This window comes from Solea solea, chromosome 7, assembly GCF_958295425.1.
Source record: "Solea solea chromosome 7, fSolSol10.1, whole genome shotgun sequence".
Classification (NCBI taxonomy): Eukaryota; Metazoa; Chordata; class Actinopteri; order Pleuronectiformes; family Soleidae; genus Solea; species Solea solea.
Window position 1 is genome coordinate 22,580,014 of NC_081140.1, and position 27,663 is coordinate 22,607,676.

The 27,663-nt window shown below is 41.2% G+C and overlaps 2 protein-coding genes across 9 annotated transcripts in view; one reads left to right on the forward strand and one right to left on the reverse strand.

The window, feature by feature from the left end:
- Positions 1-368: 368 nt before the first annotated feature.
- On the forward strand, positions 369-5,959 carry pgr (progesterone receptor). The gene is made up of 8 exons (XM_058634932.1): positions 369-1,997; positions 2,431-2,540; positions 3,400-3,516; positions 3,758-4,063; positions 4,555-4,699; positions 4,796-4,926; positions 5,162-5,319; positions 5,424-5,959. The coding sequence occupies exons 1-8, from the start codon at positions 1,054-1,056 to the stop codon at positions 5,577-5,579; spliced, it is 2,067 nt and encodes a 688-aa protein (XP_058490915.1). The 5' UTR covers positions 369-1,053; the 3' UTR covers positions 5,580-5,959.
- A 223-nt stretch (positions 5,960-6,182) lies between these two features.
- The window catches only part of LOC131463183 (rho GTPase-activating protein 42), an 88,932-nt gene continuing 67,451 nt past the window's right edge, over positions 6,183-27,663 (reverse strand). The window contains exons 7-25 of one of the 8 annotated variants that reach the window (XM_058634934.1): positions 25,257-25,361; positions 24,311-24,440; positions 23,792-23,892; positions 22,680-22,789; positions 21,889-21,945; positions 17,669-17,747; positions 17,321-17,360; positions 16,952-17,014; positions 16,764-16,838; positions 15,338-15,422; positions 15,085-15,143; positions 14,585-14,690; positions 14,236-14,395; positions 13,016-13,166; positions 11,842-12,231; positions 11,405-11,597; positions 10,073-10,129; positions 9,895-9,974; positions 6,183-9,138 (exon numbers count right to left, since the gene is read on the reverse strand). In XM_058634934.1, coding sequence (XP_058490917.1) covers positions 9,050-9,138; positions 9,895-9,974; positions 10,073-10,129; positions 11,405-11,597; positions 11,842-12,231; positions 13,016-13,166; positions 14,236-14,395; positions 14,585-14,690; positions 15,085-15,143; positions 15,338-15,422; positions 16,764-16,838; positions 16,952-17,014; positions 17,321-17,360; positions 17,669-17,747; positions 21,889-21,945; positions 22,680-22,789; positions 23,792-23,892; positions 24,311-24,440; positions 25,257-25,361 — 2,130 coding nt within the window. In that variant the 3' untranslated portion in view covers positions 6,183-9,049. Of the gene's footprint in view, positions 9,139-9,894; positions 9,975-10,072; positions 10,130-11,404; positions 11,598-11,841; positions 12,242-13,013; positions 13,167-14,235; positions 14,396-14,584; positions 14,691-15,084; positions 15,144-15,337; positions 15,423-16,763; positions 16,839-16,951; positions 17,015-17,320; positions 17,361-17,668; positions 17,748-21,888; positions 21,946-22,679; positions 22,790-23,791; positions 23,893-24,310; positions 24,441-25,256; positions 25,362-27,663 lie in introns of all 8 variants that reach the window. The other 7 variants (XM_058634941.1, XM_058634933.1, XM_058634936.1 and 4 more) reach the window with 7 other exon arrangements.

Below are 27,663 nucleotides of genomic sequence, written 5' to 3' on the forward strand. Positions count from 1 at the left end.
TGACTATAAGATTGATTCATTATGTATATTTTACACCGTCCCAGTGTATTAAAATACATTTTGCAACCTGTACATATTTCATAAAACCACATGAATACATTATTTCAACAGTTTACACATTTTAGTTTGTTTATAAAGTTTATAATTATAACAAATTGGTTATTCCACTGTCCCTGGTCTCCCCTACTCTTGTGCAGTGGAAAACCCAACTAAACGTGTGGAATGATTTCAGTGTAACAGCAAATCCGTCTAGACTTTAGTAGACATCAAAGGTAAGAGCGAGCAAAGGTTTTAGTTTTTTTGTTTTTGTTTTGTTGAAGTGATTTCTGTTGTCTTTATTCTTTGGCTTTTATCTCCGCGGTGCTTTGGTGTTGAGGTATTTGACTTATATCCTCCTTGAATCCATGGAGTCTCGGCTTTTATTCGAACAAATTGACCATAGGAGTGAGTGTGACAGTGAATGGTTGTTTGTCTCTATCTGTGTGTGGCCCTGCGATGGACTGGCGAACTGTCCAGGGTGTACCCCGCCTATCGCCTGATGTAGCTGAGATTGGCACAGCACCCCCCGCGACCCTCTGGTGGAGGATAAAGCGGTAGATGATGACTGACTGACTGTGTGGTGTTGTGTGGTGTTTTGTTCTGGGTAACGTGCCGTAGTGCTGGATCCAGAAATGTCGCCAGTGGGTAGACACAGCGGTGCTGTACTGAATTTGATGTATAGTAATTAATTTAGTTGTTATTTGAGGTGTGTTTGTCACATTTAAAATCTTGTAGCCTGTCTGCTGTCTAATTTGATGTGCAACATCACTATATTCGTTCATGTATAGTGCAACATTGTATTATTACCTATATTATTCACTAATTATTATCTGGGTCCCAAAATGTGGGAACCGCCGGGCAAATTATATGTTAAAAACAGATGGATTAGACTCTTGTGTTGAGGAAAGTCGAAGTCACAGCCTTCTTAGAAAGGGAGGAGGATCACAGTCCAGCCTCCGAACGCACTCCAGGCTCCGCTGCTGCTGTGCGCTTCAGTGTGCGTAAAACGGCAGAATGAACGCCATCTCTTCTCCCATCGCTGAATCCACCGACACAAGACTGGGCGACTTCAATACAGCATACAGTAATATCAAAATGTCTAACGAGGCGCAGGTTCTTACTTGCATGTCCTCCGTGCGTAATTTTGGAAACATTGGCGCACTGATCCACGGTCTTTGTCCAAGCGGCGAGGGCGCAGTCTCTAAAGAGTGCAACATACTCGACGCCTCACTGGCTTCGAAATACTACTATGACCGTGGCAGTGAGTTAGTAAAGTGTGACAGTGTTGTGCCCTGGGGAGACTTTGTAAAAGTTCCGAGGACGGATGTGGCCATATCTGAAACTGTGCCCGAGGCAGGAAGCCTCTCGTCCACTGCTGGAGCGTGTAAGTTCATCAAAGACGAGAAGGAGACTTCAGCGATAATGGACAGAGCATGTCCCGACTTCGATCCATCACCGGAGCTGTCTGCTCTTGACAGCTGCTGTGACACATATAGGAAGCAGCAGCCACAGTCACAGCAGCCACAGCAGCCACAGTCACAGCAGTCACAGCAGCCACAGTCACAGCAGTCACAGCCACAGCAACAGCAACAGCATCAGCATCAGCAGCAGCAGCAGCTGAGTCTCAGTGACAGTGAGTTGACCAACTTCGGGCCGGTTACGATAGCTCCTCCGCCGGGGATGGAGGGATCCCCAAACTTTCTTATCGACCTGAACCAGGCGGAGCAGCTGCCGGCGCTGAACCAGGTGAGGACCGACTCCAGGTGCGGTTTGTCCGGGACGATGTACAGGAACGAGTTGGTTCCCCGCTGGCAGATGCAAACGTCTCTAGCCGAGCCTCAGTACTGGTGTCAGTCCACGGGTCTGAACGATGACCCGTTCACACACAGCGGCTATGAAGTGATCCAGAGCCAGGGCTTTGTTCAGAGGAACTCCTCGCCTTTCTCCACGTTCCCCGGGTAATTATTCATTTTAATTATTGTCAAGTCATTGATGGAATATGACATTTCCAGCTAAAAATGATCTTGAAATTAAACTTGCAACAAGTTAAACATGTTGATCAGTCATTTGGCTCATTCCTGAGTCATTTCTGAGTCAGAGAAAGTGGGAAAAAAAACAACAACTTCCTCTCACATTTCTACTAAATTTCTACTCTAAACTGCAATCTGTCTCATGTAGTCAGTATAAAACAAGTTGTTTTTAAAACAACCAGTTTGAACTTCATCTGAAAAAAATGACGCAGCAGAAAAGTTCTGCCAAAAAATCCTTAACATCAACACCTAAAACATTAAACATCAACATTAGGAGCATTAAACCCTTATTAGAATGTAGCTTTGTAATTGACTTTATTATTGTACGTTATCTTCAATTATTTGTATTTTTTCCCCTCAGGATGCCCCCGCAGAGGCAGTGTATGATTTGTGGTGATGAGGCATCCGGCTGCCACTATGGAGTCCTGACGTGTGGAAGCTGCAAAGTGTTTTTTAAAAGAGCAGTCGAAGGTGAGCAAAAATGAAAAATGAAAACCTACTACTGAAAAACTGCTTCCCGGAAAAGTTGAGTCTATATATTTCCAGCTCACATCAGTCATAAGTGTTTTGTTCTTCAATCTAGTGCGTTAAGGAAGGGTAAAGAAAGCTTTTTCCAGGATGTATTAAGTTACCCCGCATCAAACATGCATGTGTGGTTTTATCATCTCTGTACTTCTATATCTACCCACAGTGTATCTTTGTCTGACCACTGTGTTCTTTTTGGTGCACGTGAAGCCTCCAGCACACTCTCTTCCATTAGACAGTGTATCGTTTGTTAAAAAGTTGATTTTAGACAACCTACAAATGAGCATTACCCAGATTTATTTTGTTTACCAGAGGATCAATGGACGTTGATCCAGGCAAATAAACGTAAGAGATTGAAATATCAGATTTATTATTACATGTGCAGAGAGAGGACTGTGGCACACCGAAAGGGAGTCACCACATCATATTTCACTGACCTTCAATGGTAGTTGTTAAAAGGTCATTAGCAACAGTATCACACTGACCAGTGTTCACCGTGTTCCTCGTCTCGGACTTGCTTTTCCCCTCGTTATCTTTAGATGCAAGATATATAAGAGCCACTATGTCTCACCACGGCAGTGTCACTCTGTCCTCACAGCCTCGCCTCAATCTCATTTTCTTCTTTAGATCTCTCCCCGAAACGCTGCCTGAATGTGGAGTGGAGTAGCCATGCTAATAGTCGAGAGTCCTTCAACGTCTTTTTTTCTTTTTCTCCCCTCATTATATGCCTCTTCTCCTTGTGACACATTTGGAAAAAGAAATTGTTAAAAATCATGTGCATTTTCTGTATCCTTTCACTCAACAGGCCATCACAGCTATCTCTGCGCTGGACGAAATGACTGCATTGTGGACAAAATCCGGAGGAAAAATTGCCCAGCGTGTCGCCTCCGAAAGTGCTATCAAGCGGGCATGATGCTCGGAGGTACAGCCATTGGTTGAATTTTATTTTAGCACAGACGAGCTAATGCACTCATTTAGAAAAGATGAAACTGAAACTGATTATGTAGCAGCAAATCAAGATTTGAAAAATAACTTCAAAGAGTATGTTCAAAGTGCCGAGATCAAAACGAAGGAACTGACTTTTGCAGGCCGTTTACTCATGCATGAAACGAGGTTATGTGGTGTTTGTGAAATCTTAACAAAACCTTGTGGTCACATCACAGGCAGGAAGTTGAAGCGTTTTGGGGCCTTGAAAGCCTTGGGCATACCCTCGTCCCTGATGTTCCAGTCCCACTTGGCCATGTCCGGCAACAACCAGGCCCTGAACGCCATGTCTTGCATACCTGGCATCCACGACGTGCAAGTCAACTCACAGATCATCGACATCCTGGAAAACATCGAGCCGGAGGTCATGTGCTCGGGTCACGACAGCCTGCAGTCCGATGTCCCCCACGTTCTGCTCAACAGTCTCAACCGGTTGTGCGAGAAGCAACTGCTTTGGATCGTCAAGTGGTCCAAGTCTTTGCCAGGTGACGGCTCTCTCTGCGTCTGGGACACTAGTCGTCGCCATGGGGACCCACTGATGGTCATAGGACATACAGAATTTTACATGTTTTTTTTTTAAGGTTTTAGTAGTTATTGTAGTTGTTGATGTTTTATAAACTCTGCAACAGTAATTAACATTCATTTTATACGTCATTTAAAGGATACACAATCCTCCACATGAGGATCGTGGGGTTGCTGGAGCCAATCCCAGCTGACATAGGGCGACAGGTTGCCAGTCTATTGCAGGGCCTAAAAGATATAAAACATACATTTTAATTAAAGGTTTGGGAAAAATGCTTTGCTTGCCAATTAGTGAGCATTTTACTGTGAAGCCTCAGATTTCCTCGGCTTCTTTTTCTTTCTTCATTAACCACCATTCATGTCCTTATGCGTCATCAGATACTCAGAAGTCTTTCACAGTATAATATGGTGGTCTTGATGTAAAGCTGGACACTTACAGTATTTCCTTTGCTAGGGTTCCGTAATCTTCACATCAATGATCAGATGACCCTCATCCAGTACTCGTGGATGAACCTCATGGTGTTCTCGCTTGGCTGGCGATCCTTTCAGAATGTCACCAGTGAATATTTGTACTTTGCACCCGATCTGATTCTCAGCCAGTAAGTAACCATCGCCGTGCAGTTTTTTCTTTTCTTTTTTAAAGCCTTTTTTGTTTCAGAATATTTACCTGCTTTTTTTGTTGTTTTGTGCGTCAGGGAACAAATGAGGAGAACTTCCATTTTCGACCTCTGTCTGGCAATACAGTTTATTCCTCAGGAGTTTGCGAACCTTCAAGTGTCCCGTGAGGAGTTTCTCTGCATGAAAGCCATAATACTTCTCAACACAGGTAAGAAGACGGGGAACTTTTCCTCGGACTCAAAACATGTTGTAAACAGAGTTGTTATGCCATGATGACTATCTACGGTAGAGCCGCACACAAACGACGAAACGAAAGAAACTTGACAAGTTTTATGTCCTAGATTTACAAGAATGAAAACAGAAGACTTCTAAAATAGTCATTGTCATGTTTCATTACCTAACAGTGTGTTTTAATGCCACAAACAACACTTTTTTTCTTCCAGTGCCTCTTGAAGGACTCAAAAGTCAGGCTGCGTTCGAGGAGATGAGACAAAACTACATCCACGAGCTGACGAAGGCAATCCACATAAAGGAGAAGGGCATGGTGGCCAGCTCGCAGCGGTTCTACCGCCTCACCAAACTGATGGACGTCATGCACGAGGTGAGCCGAGTACTCACAGAGCGAGAGAGTACAAAAGTGTAAAGGCTTTAGATAAGTGCTGCTTTTCCAAATCACCGAGACAAACCTTTCTGTCCTCCCGACAGATAGTGAAGAAGGTCAACCTGTTCTGTCTGAGCACCTTCATCCAGGCTGACGCCATGAGTGTGGAGTTTCCGGAGATGATGTCAGAGGTCATTGCCTCCCAGCTACCAAAGGTCCTGGCGGGCATGGTGAGGCCCCTCTTATTCCACAGCAAGTGACGATGACGACGACACCCTGCGACTGGATTATTCACACCCACATTTACCTAAACGCAGTCCTCTGTAATCTACCAACCTGCTTTCCGATCTTCAGTTTCACGAGGTGAACATAAACGCCAAACTATCCGCAATATTATAAACTCTGAGGCATCAAATAATTAATCTTCTCCGTTTAGTCCTGCTGCAGCCACCCCTTACCCATTCTGCATCTTGTATACGGATGGTACTCACTTGCTCATATGCAGTAGGTTTCTGAGAACCTTTAGATAAAGTGTTATTTTTGTACTAAAGCATAAATATTCTTATGTTTCGCACCAGAATGAGGACACACAGAAACCTGTCACTTAAAATAATCACATTATTTCAGGGTAAACAGTCGAGTGACTCAGGGAGGAGAAACTGGGAGGGAAACTATTTTTAAAAAGTTTTTTTTTTTTTTTTTAGCTGGAAAGAGATTAAAGCTCGGGTAGAGCACAGGAGTGATTCCATAACATTCTTTCAAAATAATGTAAATAAAGTGATCCAAGAGAAAACTAGACGTCTGTCCAGTAGAGAGGATGCAATTCCAGAATTACAACCAAAGCTTACGCTGTAAAATAATAACCTACCAAAAAAAAAGAAAAAAAAAAAAGTGCCTAAAAGATAGTCACAATAAACAACAACAAAACACGTCAATATTGAGTATTTCAGTCACGTATGAAGTGCACGCGCCCAGTTTCTGACGAAGAGCCTCGACCTGCTGCAAGACACCATGACACTTGTTTAAGATGCATACGACAGATTTAATTCAGATTAGTTCAGAGGAATCATGAAAAAAAAATGTATTTAATGTGAACAAATCTGTAAAAAAAACAAAAAAAAAAAACAAGGTACAAACACATCACCTCTTCTTTTAATTAACTTTACATCAACTCTTATTTAAGTTAATCGCTGGAAGATTTATTGGCTTCTCCGCCTAACAAAGTACAACTGGGACTTAAAATATCCCTGTGTTAATAAAATAAAATATGTGCAATAAAACTAATTTTCACGTGAGGAACTTATATCATATTTATTAGTAATACTAGATTTATAAGAGAATTTTAAAAGTAGGAAATTTTCACCCTCCTAAAATTAATATAGCTATTCCCACAGGTTTTTTTTTTTTTACATGATTTAAATTTCAATTGAAATCCCTCATTGCAGCGAGCACAAGTTAAACTTCCCAGCAGTGACAAAAGAATGGAACCTCAGGTCTAATAAATCACACTATTTATTTTAGGGCTGCAACGATAAGTTTTTTTTTAATAATTAAAACTAGAGTCCTGGTTTCTTTGCTCCACATAACATAAAGAAATGATTAACACTGAATCATTTCATTATTTCCAGGTAGATTCAAAGTAAATTATCGACAGGTTGATGGATTCGTTGCAGCCCTAAATCATTTATAGACACGTGTATGCACTGTTGAGACACAGTAGACGATTGCAAGGGAAAAAAAATAGCTTAAAAAAAGAAAGAAAAGAAAGACATGCCAAATGATACACGTTCAGGATATGATGTCATTTCCTTGACATGCCCCTCTACATTCCGACTGTAAGGGAGTGTTTTTCCAGCGTCACAGCTCTAATGTCACTTGACATTCCCGATGACGTCAATGGAAGAGAGCATCACGATCTTGGAAAAAAACTCAAATTTCTACTCCAAATACATTTTTTTCCCCATTTTAATTTGCTGTAACTGAGAAACGAATCATTTAAAATGATTCTTTTTAACAAAACAATATGACCTTTTAGACATTGACGGACTTTGAATGTGTTTTGACCGTGACATTAAGTGGCATCTTTGACGTTATGCTATAATCTGATCGGTGTTTAGTTGTCATTGCTAGTACGCCAGTGTACCAGTCGAGTACAGTACCACAACAACGCATCGAAGGCAAAGCTTCCGCCTCATGAACATTCATGACGTTATTGTAAAAAAGAAAAAGAAAAAAAAAAAACATATGGCATATATCTGACGTGATCATTTATCGTAATACACAGAAACATTGTTTTGACAGTTCACGTGTAGCTTAACCAGAAAGTGCACTGCAGCAGTGAGCAGGTTCAGTGGTTGAACGACGATCACGTACAGTTGTGTCTCCCCCCCCTAGAATGACCGTTCCCACACAACTGAACTGTAAATGGCAATTACATTTCATATGGAACCTATCATTTTGTGGCAGCAGACGACCACAGAAAATACAGAAATATTTGGCTTAATCAGGTGCTTTTTGTACCTGAAGTAGACATGGGACAGCATGAAAATCTCATATCACGATTATTCAAAAATCTACAGTGCTTAACAAATGTATTAAATCCATCCAAAGCCACATCTTTTTTTTTTTTTTTAATGTTTGTGTAATGGTTAATACACCAGTATGTAGAAGCTCTATAACCAAAATGATATTTTTAATGCCACGATATAATAATATTGTATCCAATATTGTATCAAATAGAAAAAATAGTAAAGCACTTTATTAAGATGGTTGTATTCCTGAACAGAACATGTTGTTTTCATAGTTTTTTGAATGTTATGCTCAATTAATTTTTCAGAGAAACCCAGTTGAGCCGGCTCAAATATTCAGTTTGTTATTTGCCAAATAAATAACAATAATGTTTTTTTGACAGGTGGTCTAATTAACTGCTTTTAAACTGGCTCCGAAATAGCTTTACCTAAATGTTGGTAGAACAAAGATATACGTATTTTTCAGACTTCCAACAGTAATAAATCATAAGTCATAAATCCTGAGGTCCTGGGATGACCCTTCAAAATAAAACATAAGCACTCATTTCATGCCACTCGTGTAATATTGGTGATTCTTTTTTACAATAAAATCATCTGTTGTCTTATCCTTAGCCCGAACGTGACCACAGTTTACAAACTGTGTCTACAATAAATAAATGTCGCCACGGACAATATGAAATAACGTCATTTGTACTCAGTTGTGTGGGGAGCCTTATTTGTAGGCGACACAGCTGTCACATGAGTATGAAAGTTAAGGTGCATTACCACACACGCTTTTTTTCTCTGTCTCTCATAGATTTAGATTCGTATCCTTTCTTTTAATAAAAAAATCACAGTTTGTTCCATTACAGTTAATTCAAATGTTCATGAAACTGCAGCTTGATGGGAAAAAAAAGTGTTCCTTTGATATGTTTGGAATTTAAAATGGAATGTTTTTTGGACTGGAATAAAACCTGTGGAAATTGCATGTGGTTGTTTTTTTTGGTTGTGATTCTGTAGGAAAATGAAACTAAATACATCAGTGCAGTCGATAATTCAAACACATTAAACCCATGAAAGCAGGCGATTGCCCTGTGTTATCTGCGAAGAATACCTACATGTTGGTTACAACGGTACAAACAAACCAATCGCATCTGAACTGTTTTTTTTTTTTTTTTTTTTTTCCATGGATACCATGAAAAAGATGCGATGTTTACCACCTGTTAGAGGAAGACAACATAATTCTCCGGGATTAAACCGGTTCTCCCGTCGTATGTTGCTTGGAGCCAGCCTGGTTCAATAGAAGGGTAGACTGCAGGAGAGAGAGAGAGAGAGAGATAAAACACAATAACAAAAGAGGAGCACACACATTAAAATGGAAGCAGAATGACTATTTGCCCAGAAAAGTTGATAGCAGGAGGAATAAAAAATATAAAAAATAAAAGATGTGATTGGGCGGATAAATAAACATTTATGGCAGGATCAAGGAAGGTCAGGCTTCTCATTAATCCGGCCCCTGTAGAGTTTTTAAGCAGGCCAGAACGCAGGGTGATCCCAATGTGGGAAATGATTGTACGTAACATATACCCAAATTAAAAAGCAGCAGCTTTTTAAATAATCCACAAAATCAATCGAGCAGAAATGTGCTGAATAAGGATGTTAAAAAAAAAAAAAAAAAAAAGGTCTGTTAGTGTGGAGAGCAATAAATGAGCTGTGCCTGCTGGTAAGTGGTAAGGAGCGTTTGTTGACGTTTCTGCCTTTGGCTGCCGGGCTCTGCTGGTTGTGTTAACAGGGAACAGGCACTGGTGCCTTCCATCTCGAGGTTACAGTGACCTGTCTGCACTGGTGTTGGGCCAAGTCATGTCTTCATGGAAAAAAACCATGAGAGGCAATAAAAAAAAAAAAAAAAAAAAAATTATAAAAGACATACGGGGGTGTCAGGAAATGTTTTATGACTCCACACGATACTGGGAATCAGAGTTTGCGGCGTCGTGCCAGTAAGTTGTAAATGTGTGCTGTGCTGATGACGCTGTAGCAAAATAAGACCCTTCTTTCTGGCTCTGCTCACCATTTGTGAAGTGCGCCCCCTGTGGGAAGCTGAGCTCGTGGCTGTGTTCTGCCTCACAGGAATACATCGCCTTGGCGTCTCTGTGAGGACCAACGGAAAAAAAACAAGTCATGTCAGAGCAGATTTGGGGAGAGATGAGAGTGGGATGAGTTAGAGTTAGGCTTAGGGTTTACAGTACCTTCCAACGGGATTGGACTGTGTAGTGTTTTCAAACAGCTGTGCTCTGGCTGCAACCCTGCGACAATAATGACAAAAATCATCCCACTTGCTTGAATCATACATTCAAATGTTTTGGAAGTGATGCCACCCGAAGAAAATGAGGATGAAAAAGCAAGAGATGATTTTGTTTTCAATAAAATCGTCAAACTCAATCTGACCTTTCCTGACCGAAAACAAGTCGGTCCACTTTACCGTGACCTCACGAGCATTTGTCATTGTTCAAAACAAGGTGAAAGGCATGACGACACAGCGAGGGAGGTTTCCTTCCTCCGGGCTGGACTCCGAACCCGCCCGCATTCAAATGCACGACAACCTCGGGAGTCAAGGGGACAACGGGACCTTGGGGCAGGCCAGTGTGGGTGCTGTGCAAGGGCAACTACTCGAGGAAAAGCATGGGACTGGCTCCTCAGACATGACAAGTCAAACAATCTATTTGTCCCGGGAGAACGAGCGCAGACTTCTGCTGCTGGGTCACGTCAACCCAGGGAACAGGCAGAGAGCATAATTAAAGGCAGCTCTCCCACCACAGAGGAGGAGACATAAATCTCCTCGCACATACTCATGTGACGGCGGAGACCTCTCGATGTTCAGCGCTCATAAACACACAAGAGGAGGAGGAGGCAGGAAAAATCTCAGAGAGGAAAGGAGGGAGGATGCGCTACAGATATATGTATGTGTACAGTGCTTAACAAATGTATTAGACCACCACCTGATGGAAGGTTTGTGCCATCCCTGCCCTAAATTAACAACACTGATAATGATTAAAATCATACACTGAATACACTAGTTTTTAGAAGCTCTTGAGCTGAAACGACATGTTTTTGTTATCCTTGGATTTTCAAATTTAAAATAAAGTAGTAAAGCACATTATTATTTGTTGATTAAAATGTCAAATTATAGTCGTTTACTTGCAATCCTGAAGTGGAACATTTGTTTATGTGGCTGAATGTTATGCTTGGTTCATCTTCATGGACTTCTGTATAAATGCCAAAAAACACACACACACATATCCACCCATCAACAGACAGACAGACAGACTACTAATCAGTTGTCATCCTATCAAAGATTTGGTGCTGTTTTGAAGGCAAAGTGTGGTCACACCAAATATTGATTGGAGTTTCTGCTCACTCATGTTTTTCATGCCTGTTTTAATCTTTATACATGGACCTTTTATGTCTTTAAAACAGTATTTACTCATACTAATACTAGCAGTAATATAAATACTACTAATCATACTGTATGATGTCATATAAGCAGACATTTGACAGGGCCCCTTTTCAAAAATCCTTACACTGAGCCCGGTCTTTGGTAGCCATTGGTAGCCGAGGTGTCCAGCTTGCGGCGGATCACTTGTTTGGGCGGCAGGTCCGGGTGCTCGGCGGGCTTCGAGCTCTCTTTGGCCTCCATCGATGACAGACTTTGGACAGATCCAGAGCAGCTCCGGTGGCCTGGAGGGAGACGTAACAGGCAATAACTCCTTTCCACTAGTAAACGACAGAAAGGACAGTAAAGTCTGAGACCGTAGAATACACACGCGCAGCACAAAGGTAACACAAAGGAAAGGTGAAGGGTTTTAAATCATGCTTTAATGGGGGGCTATGTAATGGCTATGACCTGGAGAAGTAACCTGTGAAATTAAAACAATCCACGGTTTCCACTTCATAAATGTAAGTGAGAGACAATGGGGGGGGCAGGGGGGTTAAGCATGGCGGCTAAACTAAATCTTACCTTCAGAATTCAGCAGTGATTTCAGAGAGGGAGCTGCTGAACGGTTCAGCTGAACTGGCCTGAGGTCAGGACGGAAGTGTGGGGCTTTCTTGGGCGCAGGCGACAGCCTGGGTGCAGTGCTGACGGAGGAAAGGCTAAGCGCATCCTCCGACTCTCCGTCTGTGCGACCCGCATCCTCCCTGGAGCTGGACTCCGGGCTGCTGAGGCACACTGTGGTCCTGGGGCCATTGGAGAGCTTTGACGGCGATCGACGCAGGTCCAGGAGCGACTTCTCCTTGGCCTGAGCGGATGACGCTGTTTTGGAGGAGCTATTTTGTTCAGAGGAGTGGGAGGACAGAGACTCCATGCTGCCCATGGGGGTGCTGCTCGCACTGCTGCTGACGGTGTCGCCTATGCAGGGACCAGAGGAGACAAATACAAAGCCCTCATTAAAACCTGCCGAGTGAGGAAGTCATTTTGGGTCATTGATGACTTAAAATATATAATAAGTCACATTTTTGCATTAAAATATCAAAACAATGTTGAGACTAAGGTGTTTGTGTAGTAGTGTAGCTACATTAGCCAAAACATTTCCAGCACTCTTTAAATCTTGAAATCCATATTTCTATTCAAATTAGTGAAGAAAATACTCGGTACTACTAGTTCGCCAGTGTGTTGTTTTTTGTTTTTTCTTTGTAATGTGTGTATTTGTCGCTAATGGATCACGACTACTTTCCCACACCTTGGTAGACATCAATTTCAAGGTCTTTTCAAGGACTTTCCGGGATCAATTCCCTCAAATTCAAGGAATGAAACAGTAGGTGGCATGGTAACAAACACAGACACATGGGCGTGGGAGACATCGAGATATCAACTTATCTTCTTTTGGCACAAAACTCAAGCACTTTAAATGACCCCTGCTTATTTAGGTTGATTTTTCAAATTCAAGGACAAAGTCAAGGACCCTTGGGAACCCTGGTTACTGTTTTGATTGAGAGGCCCCTAGTGGCAGAAATGACCTTTGAAAGTAATTTAAAGTTATTTAAAGTGATTATAATTATTCAGGTTTCCACAAAGTTGAGCTAGTAGGAGGTGAAACTTTGAGAAATCGTGCAGATGTCTTGACAAATATTAAAGGCCACTGTTGGATTTCGGTGCAATGACCTGCTGTGCTAATCACTGCTCTGGTACTCACTTTCTGCATCTGCCAAACACAGCGTTGGAGTGTAAAGGCTGCGGGGCTTCCTGGGCCCCGCGGACAGACAGATGGCCCTGCTCCTGCGCGAGCCAGGTCGGCTCTGCGGTTGGGGGAGGGGCACATTCGGATCCGGAGGCTGGCGGAAGATCTGGGGGATCAACGCAAGAACACAAGATTACTTGCTATACAACGTGTGTATTCCCCCATACAGACTCTCATACAGACCCATATATATATACACAGTATATTATTACAGTCGCAAAACAGGTAGTTCTGTGAAAAAATACCAAAACAAAACAACTACTTTCCTTTTCACAGTTCCACATCTCTCTTTTACAGCTTACATTTGCAGCAGCAGCACAGACAGCATCCAGCCGTGATCTTTTGCCCTAGCAGCTGTCCTGAACACGAGCCATCATTTGATTACATGTGACAAAGAAATTTAATTGACTGATCGATAACACAGGTTAAGAGGCTAAGGTTTGCCTGCTCTGATAGGAGCAGCAGCAGCAGCAGCAGCAGCGGTAGCAGGTAAAGTTGAGTCTCCAATAGCAACCACATTACCTGTGCAAGCATTGTTACTTTGTAACTACTACTTTTTTTATTATTGTCATGAATATGTCAATGAAGATCAGATTAACTTGAAATGTGTGTCTCGCTGATGTGTTGCCATACAAACACTGGGCAGTGCAGCCAGTGGGACAACTAAGAGACACAAGGTGGACATTTCCGAAAAGCATTTTAAAGCTTTTTAAAGAAGACGTAATGAAAACAACAACAACAACAACAACAGTGCGGCCACTTTTACCCTACATTAACACAGGGTCACCGTGTCAGCTGTTGTCAGAATCTCTCAGCTCTGTGCTGCCCTCTAGCGGATGTATTTCTTAACAACCATGCCAACGTTAATGACGCATGAAAGTGTGCAGTCAGTGAGGGTTCGTTCTGACGAAAATGCAGCTTAAATAATAACTGCGTACACTCAGCAGTCAATCCTGCCACTGCAATGCAACAAAGAGTTTTTACCTGTTGCTCACTTGATATTTTGCCTAATTCTGTGAACCCTAGAGATGGTTGTGTGGGAAAAGCTTCTGAAACTCTCAAAACAGCGCGTCTAGCATCAAAGTCATTTACAACAAGCAGGTAAATGGGTTTGTACCTAATAAAGTGATCCTCTGAAAAGAGTCCGTGGCTGAGGATTTCATACCGCGACTTACCTTATTAAAGTTTTCAATGAGTATCTCCACCACAATGTTCTGGAACTTGATGTTCATCATCGCGGCCACAGTCTCCTCTTGTGATCGCATCAAAGTGGGTCCAAAGATGACACCCAGGTTGGACACCGTCATCAGATTGTGCTGGTTTTGTGTGGAGACCCTGCAGACGGAGGACACAGGCGTTACAAAACTGCCGAGTAAAGGGTCACTTGTCTGCTTAGATACTTAAAATGCAACTGTCACTGTGTGGTGACAGTTTTAGGGACAAATGAAGACGATGTAATGAGTCTTTTTTTTTTTTTAACTGTTTTTCACGGGTTGTCTAGTGACTCACTGCAGAAATACATACGTGACAAGGTGTTTTATTAGCTGCTCCAGCATTTCCTTGTTCCTCTCAGGCAGCTTATGAACCAGAGTGTGGACGGCACACACCCTGTAGTTTTGGTCATCCGACTCTGAGATGAGGCAAAATTAAATGATAGAATAAAATGAACAAGCAGTGCAGAAAGAAGCAAATAGTACAGAATGAATGCAATTTAATTTCTCAGTGTAAAATGAGAGAACATGGTAGGTTGCCATTTCCTCAGTTGGAAAGAGTTTAATTGGTACAATCTTCATGCCTAATTTGAACTGAATTCATTTATTTCAAAATAAAAACACAAATGCAGTTTACACACACATCCTTGTTGGAAAACAATATTTTTGTGCCTGCCCGATTCAATATCGATGTGTTTTGAATGCTCTGCTTATTTGATAATCTGTCTTTGACACATGGTAATGAAAGCAAACTGGGAAATTATGTATCACCTTATTATATTTTCACAATGTTAGCAACTTTTCATTACTTACTGGCAGCCATGATAAACTCTTTGTGGAGCCGAAAGGTCATTAGAGGCTCAGAGAGGCACCTGGTGAGTGAAGAGAATGGTTATCATTTATTCCCCGAGTGACACAGGTCCTTTGAATGCATCCACCCTCCTTTTGTGTGAGTCAGTGGCAGCGCTGAATACATGACTAACATTGGGGAGGTATCAAAGAGACATTATGGAGATAATGATGATTTCTGACAGCAAAGGACGCGCAGCTGGCAGGGCAAGCTGACCTGAAGTAATTCTTCAGACCACTGGTGATGGTTTTGTTGTCCCACGTCTCTGGATCCAGGTCCATGTCCACAGGTGCCTTGGATGCTGTCGAAAAACACATTTTGTTTTCACAATCGCTGCAACAGTTAAGCTTCAGACTGCATAAAGAAACCAGGATGACCTGACATGACCCGCTACTTAAGTAAGCTGACTGCTCGCTGGTGTAAACAGGCTCGAGAGTAGGCTTTGGAATACATATAAATATGAATATAAATGCACAGGGGCTGACGTGTGATGAGATCAATATCAACATACATAGATTTATCCAAATTATTCAGACAGCTACTTCTCAAATTTATGAAATGTATGCAAACATGAAGACCGGGGGGCTAAACTACCATGGTGATGACAAAATAACACAAGGCCAGGAGGCTGTTACTCTGTCACACCACAAGGAGGACCTCTTTACTCACTCTACAATGTCACACAGGGTTTGATAAAGCTCTACAGCTCCTCATAAATGTTCTAAAACTGACGATACGGTTTCCCCTAGACATTTACAAACCACAGCAGAAGCTGCTCTTTGATACATCATTTAAGAATATTATTAAATATTAAATAAAGTCACGGCATAAATTTGTCACTGATTTTCTATTTTCCCACCAGTTGTCGTCATCGCTCAGCAGTGCAAACTCTAATGTGTATCGGCAAAATAACCAGAGTCTTCATGAAGACTTGTTACTGCTGGGTGTCAAACTCGAATGACACGAGGGCCAATGAGCGTCTGAGTGGTAAAACACAACTGTTCATTAGCAGGAAGGCAACATGAGCTAAAACTTATATCACAATATGCCATCATGATGTCACAATAAAGATATTCATGATGATATTTCATGGAATTTCAATGTCAAAGTGCTCGTTTTGATATGGAACGTTATATGGATATGAATATATGGATATGGATACTTTAGCATAATGACATACTTATGATGCAACATAAACCTATGAATATCAAAAATAGAGAAATAAATCAAAAATTAAGTCATGTATATATAAATATATATATGTATATATGTGTTTACATATATATATATATATATTTACATACATATATGTATATATACATATATACAGTATATATGTGATAATTAAAACCAAATGTCTTATTATTACTTTTATAATAAATACTGTTAGCAAACATGTTAAGTATTAAATTGTGTTTAAACACGTGATATTAAGTGGTGGGCCTGCATGTAATCGATGCCAGTTTGACACCACTGATATAATGGATTGATGAATATTATCACAATTTATTCAGCAATCTGTAATATGTCAATCAATCGATCTAAAATCCATCTATCAATCTGCAATCACTCCTTAATCTACATCTCATGCATTCATATAGCCATCTACTGGCTCCTGTTTGAGTAAATGAAGAATACTTACAGAAGACTGTGGTCATCAGCCTCTGTACTTTGGAGTTGACTCCTCCAATCCTGTACAATCCCATCGTATTTATACCTGCAGGACGACAATAAAGAAAATGTGCGTCAGCGTGTCGTCAGGTCGACCAGCCGAGGCAGCATTTATGTCATCTTTTAATGAATGGAAGCGCTGAGATGCAAAGGCCTCACTTCTCGTTTCCACCAGGTCAATGCAGCGCCTCACAAAGTTGAATCCCGCCTCATTAAGGAACGCTGTAATACAACAGAACAGGGCTGACGTGTCAACAACAGTCGGGGGGGTTAAACGCACGCATCACGCAGGAATAATAGGCTCTCCCTCTGCTTGTGCTCCAAGATAATGAGATACAACCCATGTGCTGGAAGGCTCTGTTGTGTCAGCTGAGTGGGTGTATGTCAAAGTAATTGTGTTAATGAGAGACATGTGAAAAATAAATAATAAAAAGGAATAGAAGTACTTGATATGTGTGTTTTATTTCAGACTTGTGACACTGAAATTAAACTGATAAAAGAGGACTGGAAAATAAAAATGACACTTACTCTCTTCCCTTTTGCTTAATATGGCTGGTAGGTTGTAAATCTAGAAAGAGGTTAGAAAAAATAATCATCAACATCATCACAGTTCTTAAGAGTTGAGGAAAATTCCAGGAATAAAATCCACACTGTTTATTTTCCCAGTGCTCCAACACTGTTCTATTATTAGCTCAAGTGGATGGTGAGGTCATAGTTTCTGAAATGGTCGCACACTAAAGTCACCAGAAGGGGGCACCAGTGACAAATAGATCAGTTATGGTGTGATTTTCATTGTAGAACAACACACTGTCTTGGTCAAACAGCAGCCACGACTGAATAAAAAATGTTCTGAACACAGAGAAGTAGGTTTCTCACCGGCTCCTTGCCGTCCATGGCCTCCAGCCACAGTCTCCTGTTAGGCTCTGACAGCGCCTGCAACGTCATAACGCCATGCCTGGAAAGATTTCAGAAAAAAAAGCTGCTCTCAATCGGATCTCGTTGCCTTAAAGGCCCTGGACAGACCTTGTTTACACTGGCTGAGACCACTATAAAAGGACTAGTGTGACTAAAATAGCTCGTGTGCAGATTCCTGACATCAAACCGTGCCCTTGTTTGGCTCTGTGCTGCACATTCCACACCCAATTAAAAAGCTACCCGTGCCCGATATTGCGAGTGACATTCATTTTGCACCCAGCATGCACTGACACCTTCACATTTGTTCTATATGGCTTGAATTGGACCTACACGATTGTTGCCCCCGCTTTAGTGACAACACAACACTGGCTAATGATACTGGTAAACAAACAAATAAAAACAAGAACAAAACACCACCACCAGTGATCGTTAGTATGAGCATGGAGGCTGCATGTGTTACAATCAATGTGTTTAAACCAAATGATAAAAAAAAAACACAAGAAAAGTATTTTGCCATGCAGAGAGTTTCAAATCTACGATATCTGTACAGCAAAAAAGAATTAATTTGACTATTTATGATGCTCAAAATAAAATAAATCATCTAGAATATTTCCTTTCTGATACACTACTTTAGATTTCGACTGTCAATAAGCTCGATCCAATCAATATTGTCTTATTATGTACTTTTATGCTGTAAAACATATTATTGTATACATATTCATGCTTTTTTATTGGTATTCTTTTATCCATCTTACCCATAATACTCTTAACCAAATATGTTTAAAAGTAACACCCTGCCCTTAACAAACCCCTGATTTTAAGACAAGTATTCTCATTCCCCCACTGTATATATATATATTGTATTATTCTTTTACAGAGTTCCCTTTCCAGAAATTGTGACCCCATTGCTTTCACCCGAAGAACAACCTGTTACGGCTGACAGGTCTGTGGATTGTGGGACACTGTTATTTTTAAAATAATATCGCAGGCTTTCCTTGCCTTTACGAGATAGGAAAGAGTTTAAAAAGAAAAAAAATGGTTTAGAGAGGGAAGGGACGATAAGCTGTAAAGAGTTGAACTCTGGATCAAACCGTAAAACCAGGTAGGGGACACTTATTCTAGGAAAACATGTAGCTGTAACTTTACTCATGAACCACTTTCACAGCAGCCATTTTGACTCTATTGGACTCGCCTCGGCACGGCACAGTTAAGTTGCGTTTCCACTAGTGATAGTACTTGGTACAAGGTACTTTTTTTAGTACCTGCTCTGGCGAGGTTCCAAGCGAGTGGAGGTGATACTATGCGTGACGTTGCCAGACTGCCGGCCACTGATTGGTCAGAGTGTCGTCATGGGAAGAGACGTCCGACACAAGAATCAAGCTGAACAATGCCGAACTGTAGATCAGTTAAAAAGACTTAACAATCCTAAAAACGTGGGTTAATCTCCAATAACTACCAGGGAAATGTCTAAAATCTCAATATTTAACAGAGGAGTCTGGTGTATTTAGTGTCTTTGCTCCGCTCATGGAGGAAGTACTGAACAAATAGTTTTAATGAACTGATTCTAATGATTCAGTTACACTGAAAACAACTGCTTTGCGAGTCACTAGTCACGGCAGTTTCATGCAGCCGTGCGGTGATGGCTCCGCCCACGTTGAGTAGGTAGTATTTAGCGGAAAACCAACCTAAATCATGCCGTGCCGAAGCGAGGGCGAGCTGGCGACCAAAGGTGGAAAAGGGTCTAATATGTGTGGAAAAGCACAGGTGTTTATAAAGGAAACCCAGAATTAGATGTGAGAGCCTACACGTCCAACAGTCATTTTCAAGAAACTGAAACTGGTCACATCTGCTCCACGGTTCAATGACTTCTTCCCTGGGTCACATCTCACTCCTCCACAACTTCTCATCTGCTTTCACTCAAGTGCTTTTCTGAGAAGTCCTATCAAACAGACATAAAACAGACAAATGCCACTGCAGACCTCATTGGCAGAGGTAATGACTGCATTCCATTTATGTGAGCTAGCTCCAGGGTCCTGATATTATGCATGCAGCCCGAGTGTCGTGGCTTTACTGGGACATCTGATGGAGCAGAGCCATCGTAAACAACTACTGTTTCACCTGTGGCTTTGATCCCTTGAAATGTCTGGTGTGAAAAAAACAAAACAGTGCCTCACTAAATAAGGTTAATTTAGTTGAAGAAAGCCTAAGTCTGGCTACATGGGCCACTTTTTTAATAGAACAAGGATGAATGGATGAACTTGACCCCAAGTGAATTTGGCCCACCTTGTCCTTGAGGTTGGAACAAGCTCCTTGAGGCATCGTCATTTATGATAAACGACTCGTGCTGCAAATAAACTGCAGTCATTGTCCACGCTCAGCAACACTCGCCAAGGGCGAGCAGCGGTGGTAGCGGTGGTGGCCCCTGCTGGCACGACGCAACTATCACCCCGCAGTAATGAGGTGAGGTCATACTCTGAAGTAAACACCACAGTAATGAGCTCCCCATCAAGCTTTCATGAGTCTAGCTTGGTCAATCCAGCCACTGATAATCAGGAGGCAGCCACTCAAAGGAGTTTGATCTTTGGCTAATCCCTTAAACCGCTGTCCAGTAAAAACATTAAATACTAATCAGTTATAAATCTTCCGTGTAAAAGCAAGGCGTGATCAATCGAGCCTCAGAACAACATAAATCAATATCTATTTTTTGAGCGACTGCAGACTCAGAACGCTCTTGCAGAAAAACTGTTGTTAACAACATAGCAAATGTTGTATTTGTAGATTCTGTGAGGAATAAAAAGTATAAATCGACAATTTTTTATCATCAATTCATTGATTTGAGTGTTTTTTTTTAATAATTAAAACAAGATCTCTGAGTTTCATGTGAATATTTTCTGGTTTCTTTGCTCCATAAAACAAGGAAATCATTCAAACTGAATTATTTTAAAATGAGACATTTGAGAACATCATCGTTTTGAGGTTCGGGAAACAGCGATCAACAATGTTGACGTTTTCTGACATTTTATGGACAAAACAACTAATTGATTCACAGAGAAAATAATAATTAACAGATGAGTCGCAGCCCTAACACATTTTTTTTCACTAAGGAGATGAAGTTCACACATATTTAAATGCATGATGAACCAAAATTCTCATCCAGCAAAGGAGTAATTAAGTGGCATGTAACCTTAAAAAATTACATGTTAAATGGACATTCCAATGGGATTTTATGTTGTGACTATGGTATGTTTTTGGGTATGTTGAGGCCAATTCATCATGTCAGCGGCTCTGGTGAGTTCCACTGCAGTCTACCCTGTCCCTAAAAAAACCCATGTGGCTCCTACAAGGCCAGGCATTAAGTGACCTGGCAGACCACCGACTGCACATAGTCCAGGTAGGGGGCTTTTATTCTGAAAATGACACTTTAAATGACATCTACCTTCCTGTCCTGATTGTCAACATCTGGCAAAAATAGAACATGTGCATTCAGTGGAATCCCCGGGTTGAACATGCAGCATGAGTAAAGATTTATATAATACAATTATTTCTAATTATTTTAAGGTAAATTCAAAAGGTTATTTCATAAACTTGCAAAACCATGCAATACATTCCATTTTTTTCCAAGTTCGAGACAATGAGTAATCGGTTGAAATAATTGATTTCAATTTTGAGTATTATCAAAAAGCCCTTCTAATATCATCCTCATCATTTCTATTTTTAGACTCTCTTGCTAATTGTATTATTCACGCTGTTCCTATTTTGAGTTTGTCACTTTATTTATTTTTTTTGCTACTGTAACGGGTGAATTTCCCAGGCGTGGAATCAATAATCAAATCAAATCAAATGTGCCAAAAGTGGTTAACACATGATCTTATTGACTGTTTACATGTAAATGTCAATTAAATTTCAGAAACATGAGCCACGCGTATTGGTGGTAGGCAAAAATAACGCACAGTGGCAACAGAGAGTCTGATCAAGACAAGTAGAAGTAATCTAAAACGTTCGTCTCAATCCCATAATTGACCCATATCGACCATGTGGTAACTGATTTTGTGAACGTGGTCGGAAAAGCGTCAGCATTTCAATGGAAGATTTGAGAGATCGTGTGTGAAACGATGCAGTTAGCGGAAAACATGCAGCACATGCAGCGGCGCTGGGAGGGCAGCGCCGGTCAGTTCACATACCGGACTTTACAGAAAAATCGGAGTGGTCTGAAAAGAGTTCCACGACAGATGTCATTTCTACATTCACACGGACACAGAGAAGAGAGGGGGGAGGAGAACATTATCAACGCTGTGCATGTACGACAAACGGGAAAAAGGACGGCGACTCGACAACATCGAGGAACATGCGGGAGACAAACGGGGTGGAAAACATGGAACTCTGGTAAAACAGGGAGCCTTCGAAGATGTTAATCAAACCTGAACAGCTCTTGCATGTTCAGATGCAGCGGTACTCCCGTGATAGTCTAGGTTAATTGCCAGGATCAGGTCAATTCATTAGAACACAAAATACACAAATATCCCACAAATGCTTCAGTAATCTTAACTATAAATAAATGGATTCTCAAAATCTGCTCGCCTTACAGTGAGTAAAAGCTTAAATGTGTTGCAATGATGTACTTGTACAATTTTTCCAGTCGTTTGCTTATTATATTGTATATTGTACAATATTTCACTATCAAAGGGAACAAAGCACTCTGGGTATGGATACTAAATCATTTATATTAAGTGTTTCCTCCATATACACTGTCCTGACTATTAATAGAAAGAATGTGTCTGAGAATGAACCCTCCATCAAACTATGGAGGGTTAGGATTACACCTTTCAGTGTACAGCCTGCCAGAGATTATTAGAAAAAGAAGAGCTATTAATAGACAACAACACTTAATCTCAGGTTTTGGATGGTATGTTGTCAGCCCGGGTAAGTGATTAAACATTTAACTGGTTGTTGGATGATGCAGAACGTCACCGACCTCTCCACGACTTCAATGTCAAAGCAGAAACGCTTGTCGATGGAATCCGTTTTCCTCCGAATGCAGGACTTGAGTTTAAACACCTCGGGCTGGCTGAGGACGAGACCGTTCTAAAATAACAACAAAAACGACATGAATGGACTCTGGTTATGGTTTCATCTCTAAATATGCCCTTGCAATACAAATGTTGATAGAAATCTAAACATTCATTTAAACATCTGTTCAGCTGATGCCCTACAAACCCTCTGTTAAAATGTTATTTTTCCTTCCTTGAGTTCACTTCTCTTGTTATATTTGTGGAATTTTGTTATCTCTGAACCATTTGTGTCTGCCTTGAGTTAACAAGCCCAATTTGCAGCTCTGTCATCTCTGCGCTCTTTACTTCTTTTTTTTTTATCTTGTTTACCCCCCTCAAGACTCAAAGGACAGTTTGTTTCACCCACACAGAGTTTGCACAGTTTTTCCCTCAACTTGTATCAGTGTGCACCGTTTGTGCACCAACACTAAATCAAACTGAGACCAAGAGTAAACTAAACTAATCCTAATACTGAGAGATCACTAAAGCGTGATCTAAAACTAAGACTTAATTATAGTAAAACTAAGAATAAAAACCTCTAAATCCAAACTAAACCTATCCTGGTTGATCTAAAACTAGATTAAACTAAACTTTAGACATATGGATACATATAGACCCTACTAATCCAAATTAAAAATAATCCATAGGATTTGAAACAAAACTCAACCCAAAACTGAGACTAAGACAAACAGTAACTAACAGAAGAAGACTATGACCTGGATGACTGAGAACCTCCACAGACGTGTGGGAATAGACAAAAACTAAACCAGACTAGATTGAGCCTAAGACAAAACAAAACAAAATTGAGTTGTTCCACACTGGTGGAATGACCTACCGAGCGCTACCAGAACAGCGGCGTCCCTGTCTGTCTTCAAGAAGCTTCCAAGAGCATCTTCTGTCCGAGCATTTACCTTACCCCCCTCCCTCTATCAGTCCACTGTTCATATCTATGTAGCTTATTCCTCTCTTGTAAGTCGCTTTGGACAAAAGTGTCTGCTAGATGCTTCTATGTAAATGTAACCTAAGACTAAACTACCTGTTTGCCAGCCGACTTGTGTTCCGTGTTGCTCATGGTGAAGGTCTTGCTGCTTTTCTCGTACGTGCAGTAGTGACGTATCCACGTGCAGCCCAGAGGACCTGAGACAGAAGAAAAAAACACAACAAACAAACAAAAAAAAATAAACAAACAGGAAAAGAAAAAAACGGAGCCAAAATATTTTTCTCTAAAAACGCCAGCTTCTGAAAATCAATTTGCAATTTAAGTGTGATGAATCAAAAGTTGTTTATTGCTGCCGATAAAAGTCTACCATTTGTGGTATAACCCCCCCCCCCCCCTCCGCTCCCCTCCATGTTTGAGAGCACATCAAAGTGAATCCGTAAACAGGATGAATTATGAGGTCTGTGTCGGAGCGTCTCTTCTGCGGAGGCCTGGGAGAACTCGAGGCATGTTTATGGTGATGGCTGTAAACCCATGCACTTATAAGTGCAGCATGGGGGGTGGGGGGGGTTTAGAGAGAGGGCCCAATTGGCAGCGAGCCCAGCTTGAAAGACTCACGTTTCTCTTGGACGTACAGGAAGCCCTCCATCGTCCACTGGCCTGGGGGTTTATAGTCCTGATCAGCAGACCTTATCCTCTCCATCAACTTCTCCACTTCCTGCTTGGTGCTCACAAAGTTGTTCCGAGTCTGTGTGAGGAAAAAAAAGAAGCAGGGTCGTGTTACAGATGATATGCAGTGTGTGCCAGCTCTTCTTTCCTGTGTGTGTTCTTCACTCTTCAACTCAGGAACATCTTTATTTTGCCTACAACAACAACAACAACAAATGAAGGCGAATTGTCAAAAAAAACAAAAAAAAAACTGGACAAATGCTTCTTGTTTGTGCAGCTGGAACGAGGGCACCTGAGGGGGAAAAAACAACAAAACAAAAAAAAGCAAATAACGCAAACAGTGCATCCAATACTCAAACACATTGAATTCAAAATGGGAAAAAAAGATGATCCCACATTAGGACAGGGATTCGGCTGTTAAAGCTGCATGAAATCGCCTTTTTCTTTCGAGTCAAACAAGTCAGCATGAGGCTGTTTCATATCACCAAGCAGAAAAAAAAAACCCTGCTCCTGCTCCAGTTAGAGCTCAGGGTACAAAGGGGGAAATTGTCAAAGCAATGACCTAAGATTTCAGGTCAGAGCAAAATGTTGGCCCCTGGGCTGCAAGCGGTGACGTCATAGTGGAAGATAGGGGGAGCCGTGTCAGCAGCCGTAGTTTTACTCAAAACTATTAACTACTTTTTGACACAGGAGCATTAAATGGCCCACAGTAACTGCCTTGCAACACAACACTCGGGAAATATCGATCCACGGTGCAGCAGAGAATTTCTTTTAACCACACAGCTATCCATTTGTGAAAACTGCACTTGTTATCTCGGGGTATGATAAGCTGCAGAATCTGATTACGTGGCTGGTTGCCTTTGTGTACAACCCTGCCCGAGGTGCTGGGACTTACGTTCTGTAGGTTGAACTGAAGCTGCTGTTTGTACGGCTCGAATTCGTGAGCCAGCTCATATCCTTCATGGTAGAATGTAAACAGACCCTGAAGAAAGGCGACGAGCTGGAGAGCGACAAAAAAACAAAGAAGCACAGGGAATAAGAGCGTGATCACCACTTTACACATGAAAACATAAAAACAAGAAACAATCACACAATGATGCTTCTGTTTCTCTGAAGTAGGGCTGAACAGATTTTAATAAATATCAAATTGCGTTTTTTTTTTACTGAAATTGTGATTGTGGTATGATTTGAGATATTTTAGGGAATGGAAATGTTTACATAATTGTTGTAATTTTTTTGAAAAACACTTAAAATGACTAAGATTCAGAAAAAATGTTCATCTAAAAATGGCATTTGGATACACATTTTGGCTTGAATAAAATGTAATTGCGATTATTTTGACTGAAATTGCGTTTGTGGTATGATTTGCGATATTATAAGGAATGGAAATGTTCACATAATTGTTCGGATTTCTTTGAAAACACATTTAAAATGACTAAGATTGTTGCTTTCTTCTGTCTATAGAATACGATGTGTGGGTCAGGACAATATTTCATCAAAAAATTGTATTTTGGCTTGAATAAATATTGTGCTTCTTACTAAGGGGCTTATGTCATAATACTGACATACTGCTGTAATCTGTCAATTTCCACTTTAGGGAGTAACTCCACAAATAAATCAACTTTATATTAACTTGTTTACCGTGTAAAATTAAATATTTCAAGGATAAGGCAAAGAAAAGAAAGTTTCTGAAAGTTGTGGTTGTGTGTGGCTGACAGATATTGATCTTATTTTCTGTAGAACACAGATAACACAGAAGGAGCGCAGGCCTGTATTGTTGGACTGATCCCCATCTGTAGCATACAGAATCCCACAAACACAGCGCTGCCCTGAGTCACATCCTCACACACAACTGCTGATTTGATTTCGAAGATGAGGCTCGGTACATCTAACGTTCAAGGATGAACCATCTTATCTGTGACCAGATTCATCACAGGCGAGGCTGAGCCTTGTCATTTCTCCCAGCACTACCTGGGCCTGGAGATTTACATTTCTGGCCCGGATTTCCGGGGCTGAGCTGCCAGCGGATGCAAACAGAAAAGGAAGCAGCGGCTTTTAAAACTGCCACTTAGCTTTCATCTCACGTCCAGAGACATTTAACACCTCGAGAACTTAATATTTCCATTTAGCAGCAACTTCTCCGCTAAATGTGTTAGAATTGACGCTACATCTCCGCGCAGCGGGGCCGGTGCAGTGGGGGGCGGGGCGGCGGGAACCTTGGATTTGCATCAGCACTTTGTCTTGCTTTGTTTGACAGCCTTTTATTTAAGTTTGCCCACAAGGTTTCCCATAAGGACTGAATATAATTAAGAGAGATTTAGAAAGCCACCTTGATTAGCAGTAAGTGCTTGTAATTCTGTGCCATTTCATATACGATTGTGTTTGGATCAACTAAACCAATCTTTCAAACGAAATACTGTATATTGCAAGAACTACAATTTTAGTAATCCACATAATTGCTGCTGCTGACGTTCTTTTTTTTTTCCAGTCCACACCAGTGGTTCTCAAACTTTGTATACAAATCTGATAAACTATTGAGCTCTCAAAGTAACACCATTATCGCCAACGTTAAAATACAGTGGTGTAAATAAACCAGATTTATTCCCAATAAGATCATTTGCTTTCTCATCATTCTCCTCTTCCTGGAGCGATATCAATATATTATTACTTTTTTGTTGTTTGTTTCATTTTCTACACTAGGGGTGTCAAACTCAATAACAGAGGGGGCCGAAATTAAAAACTGTGTCCAACTTGAGGGCCGGAAGCGGGCAAATAACAAAAAGTTTACAGAACAAAGGATTTTCCATTGCCCATTTCCATCGGTCGTGCCAGATTTCCTCCGCTGTATTTCAGTAGAACAGCACAAACAGACCTGTAATCACATGTATCTTAGCCAATGATTTGCTGTACTCAATCATTTCTACTAAAGCTAAAAGAGAGGGGGCCATATACAAAATTAGGGGCTGAGCCCCCTTATAACCCCCCTCTGGATCCGGCTTTCAAAGTCTACATTTAATCTGAGGTAACTTGATAAGTGTGGTACTAATCCGTAAATCAGTGGGCAAAAAAGAGCAGGAAAGACATGATATATTATCTTGCGGGCCAAAACCAGTTGCATGGTGGGCCGGATGTGGCCCGCAGGCCTTGAGTTTGACACCTGAGTCTACACTCTCTGGTCAAAGTTCCTCATTTCCACTCCAATCACATACCCATACAGTAGAAGAATATTTCTAATTTTCCTTCATGTACCACCAGAGCAAGCTCCCGTACCACTGTTGGTACACATACCACAGTTTGAGAAC

Bases quoted from the DNA above. Each gene is read 5' to 3' on its own strand.
- pgr (XM_058634932.1), top strand. From the start codon at position 1,054: ATGAACGCCATCTCTTCTCCCATCGCTGAATCCACCGACACAAGACTG. The intron at 4,927-5,161 runs GTAAGAAGACGG...TTTTTCTTCCAG, and splicing joins CATAATACTTCTCAACACAG to TGCCTCTTGAAGGACTCAAA. The intron at 5,320-5,423 runs GTGAGCCGAGTA...TCCTCCCGACAG, and splicing joins TGATGGACGTCATGCACGAG to ATAGTGAAGAAGGTCAACCT.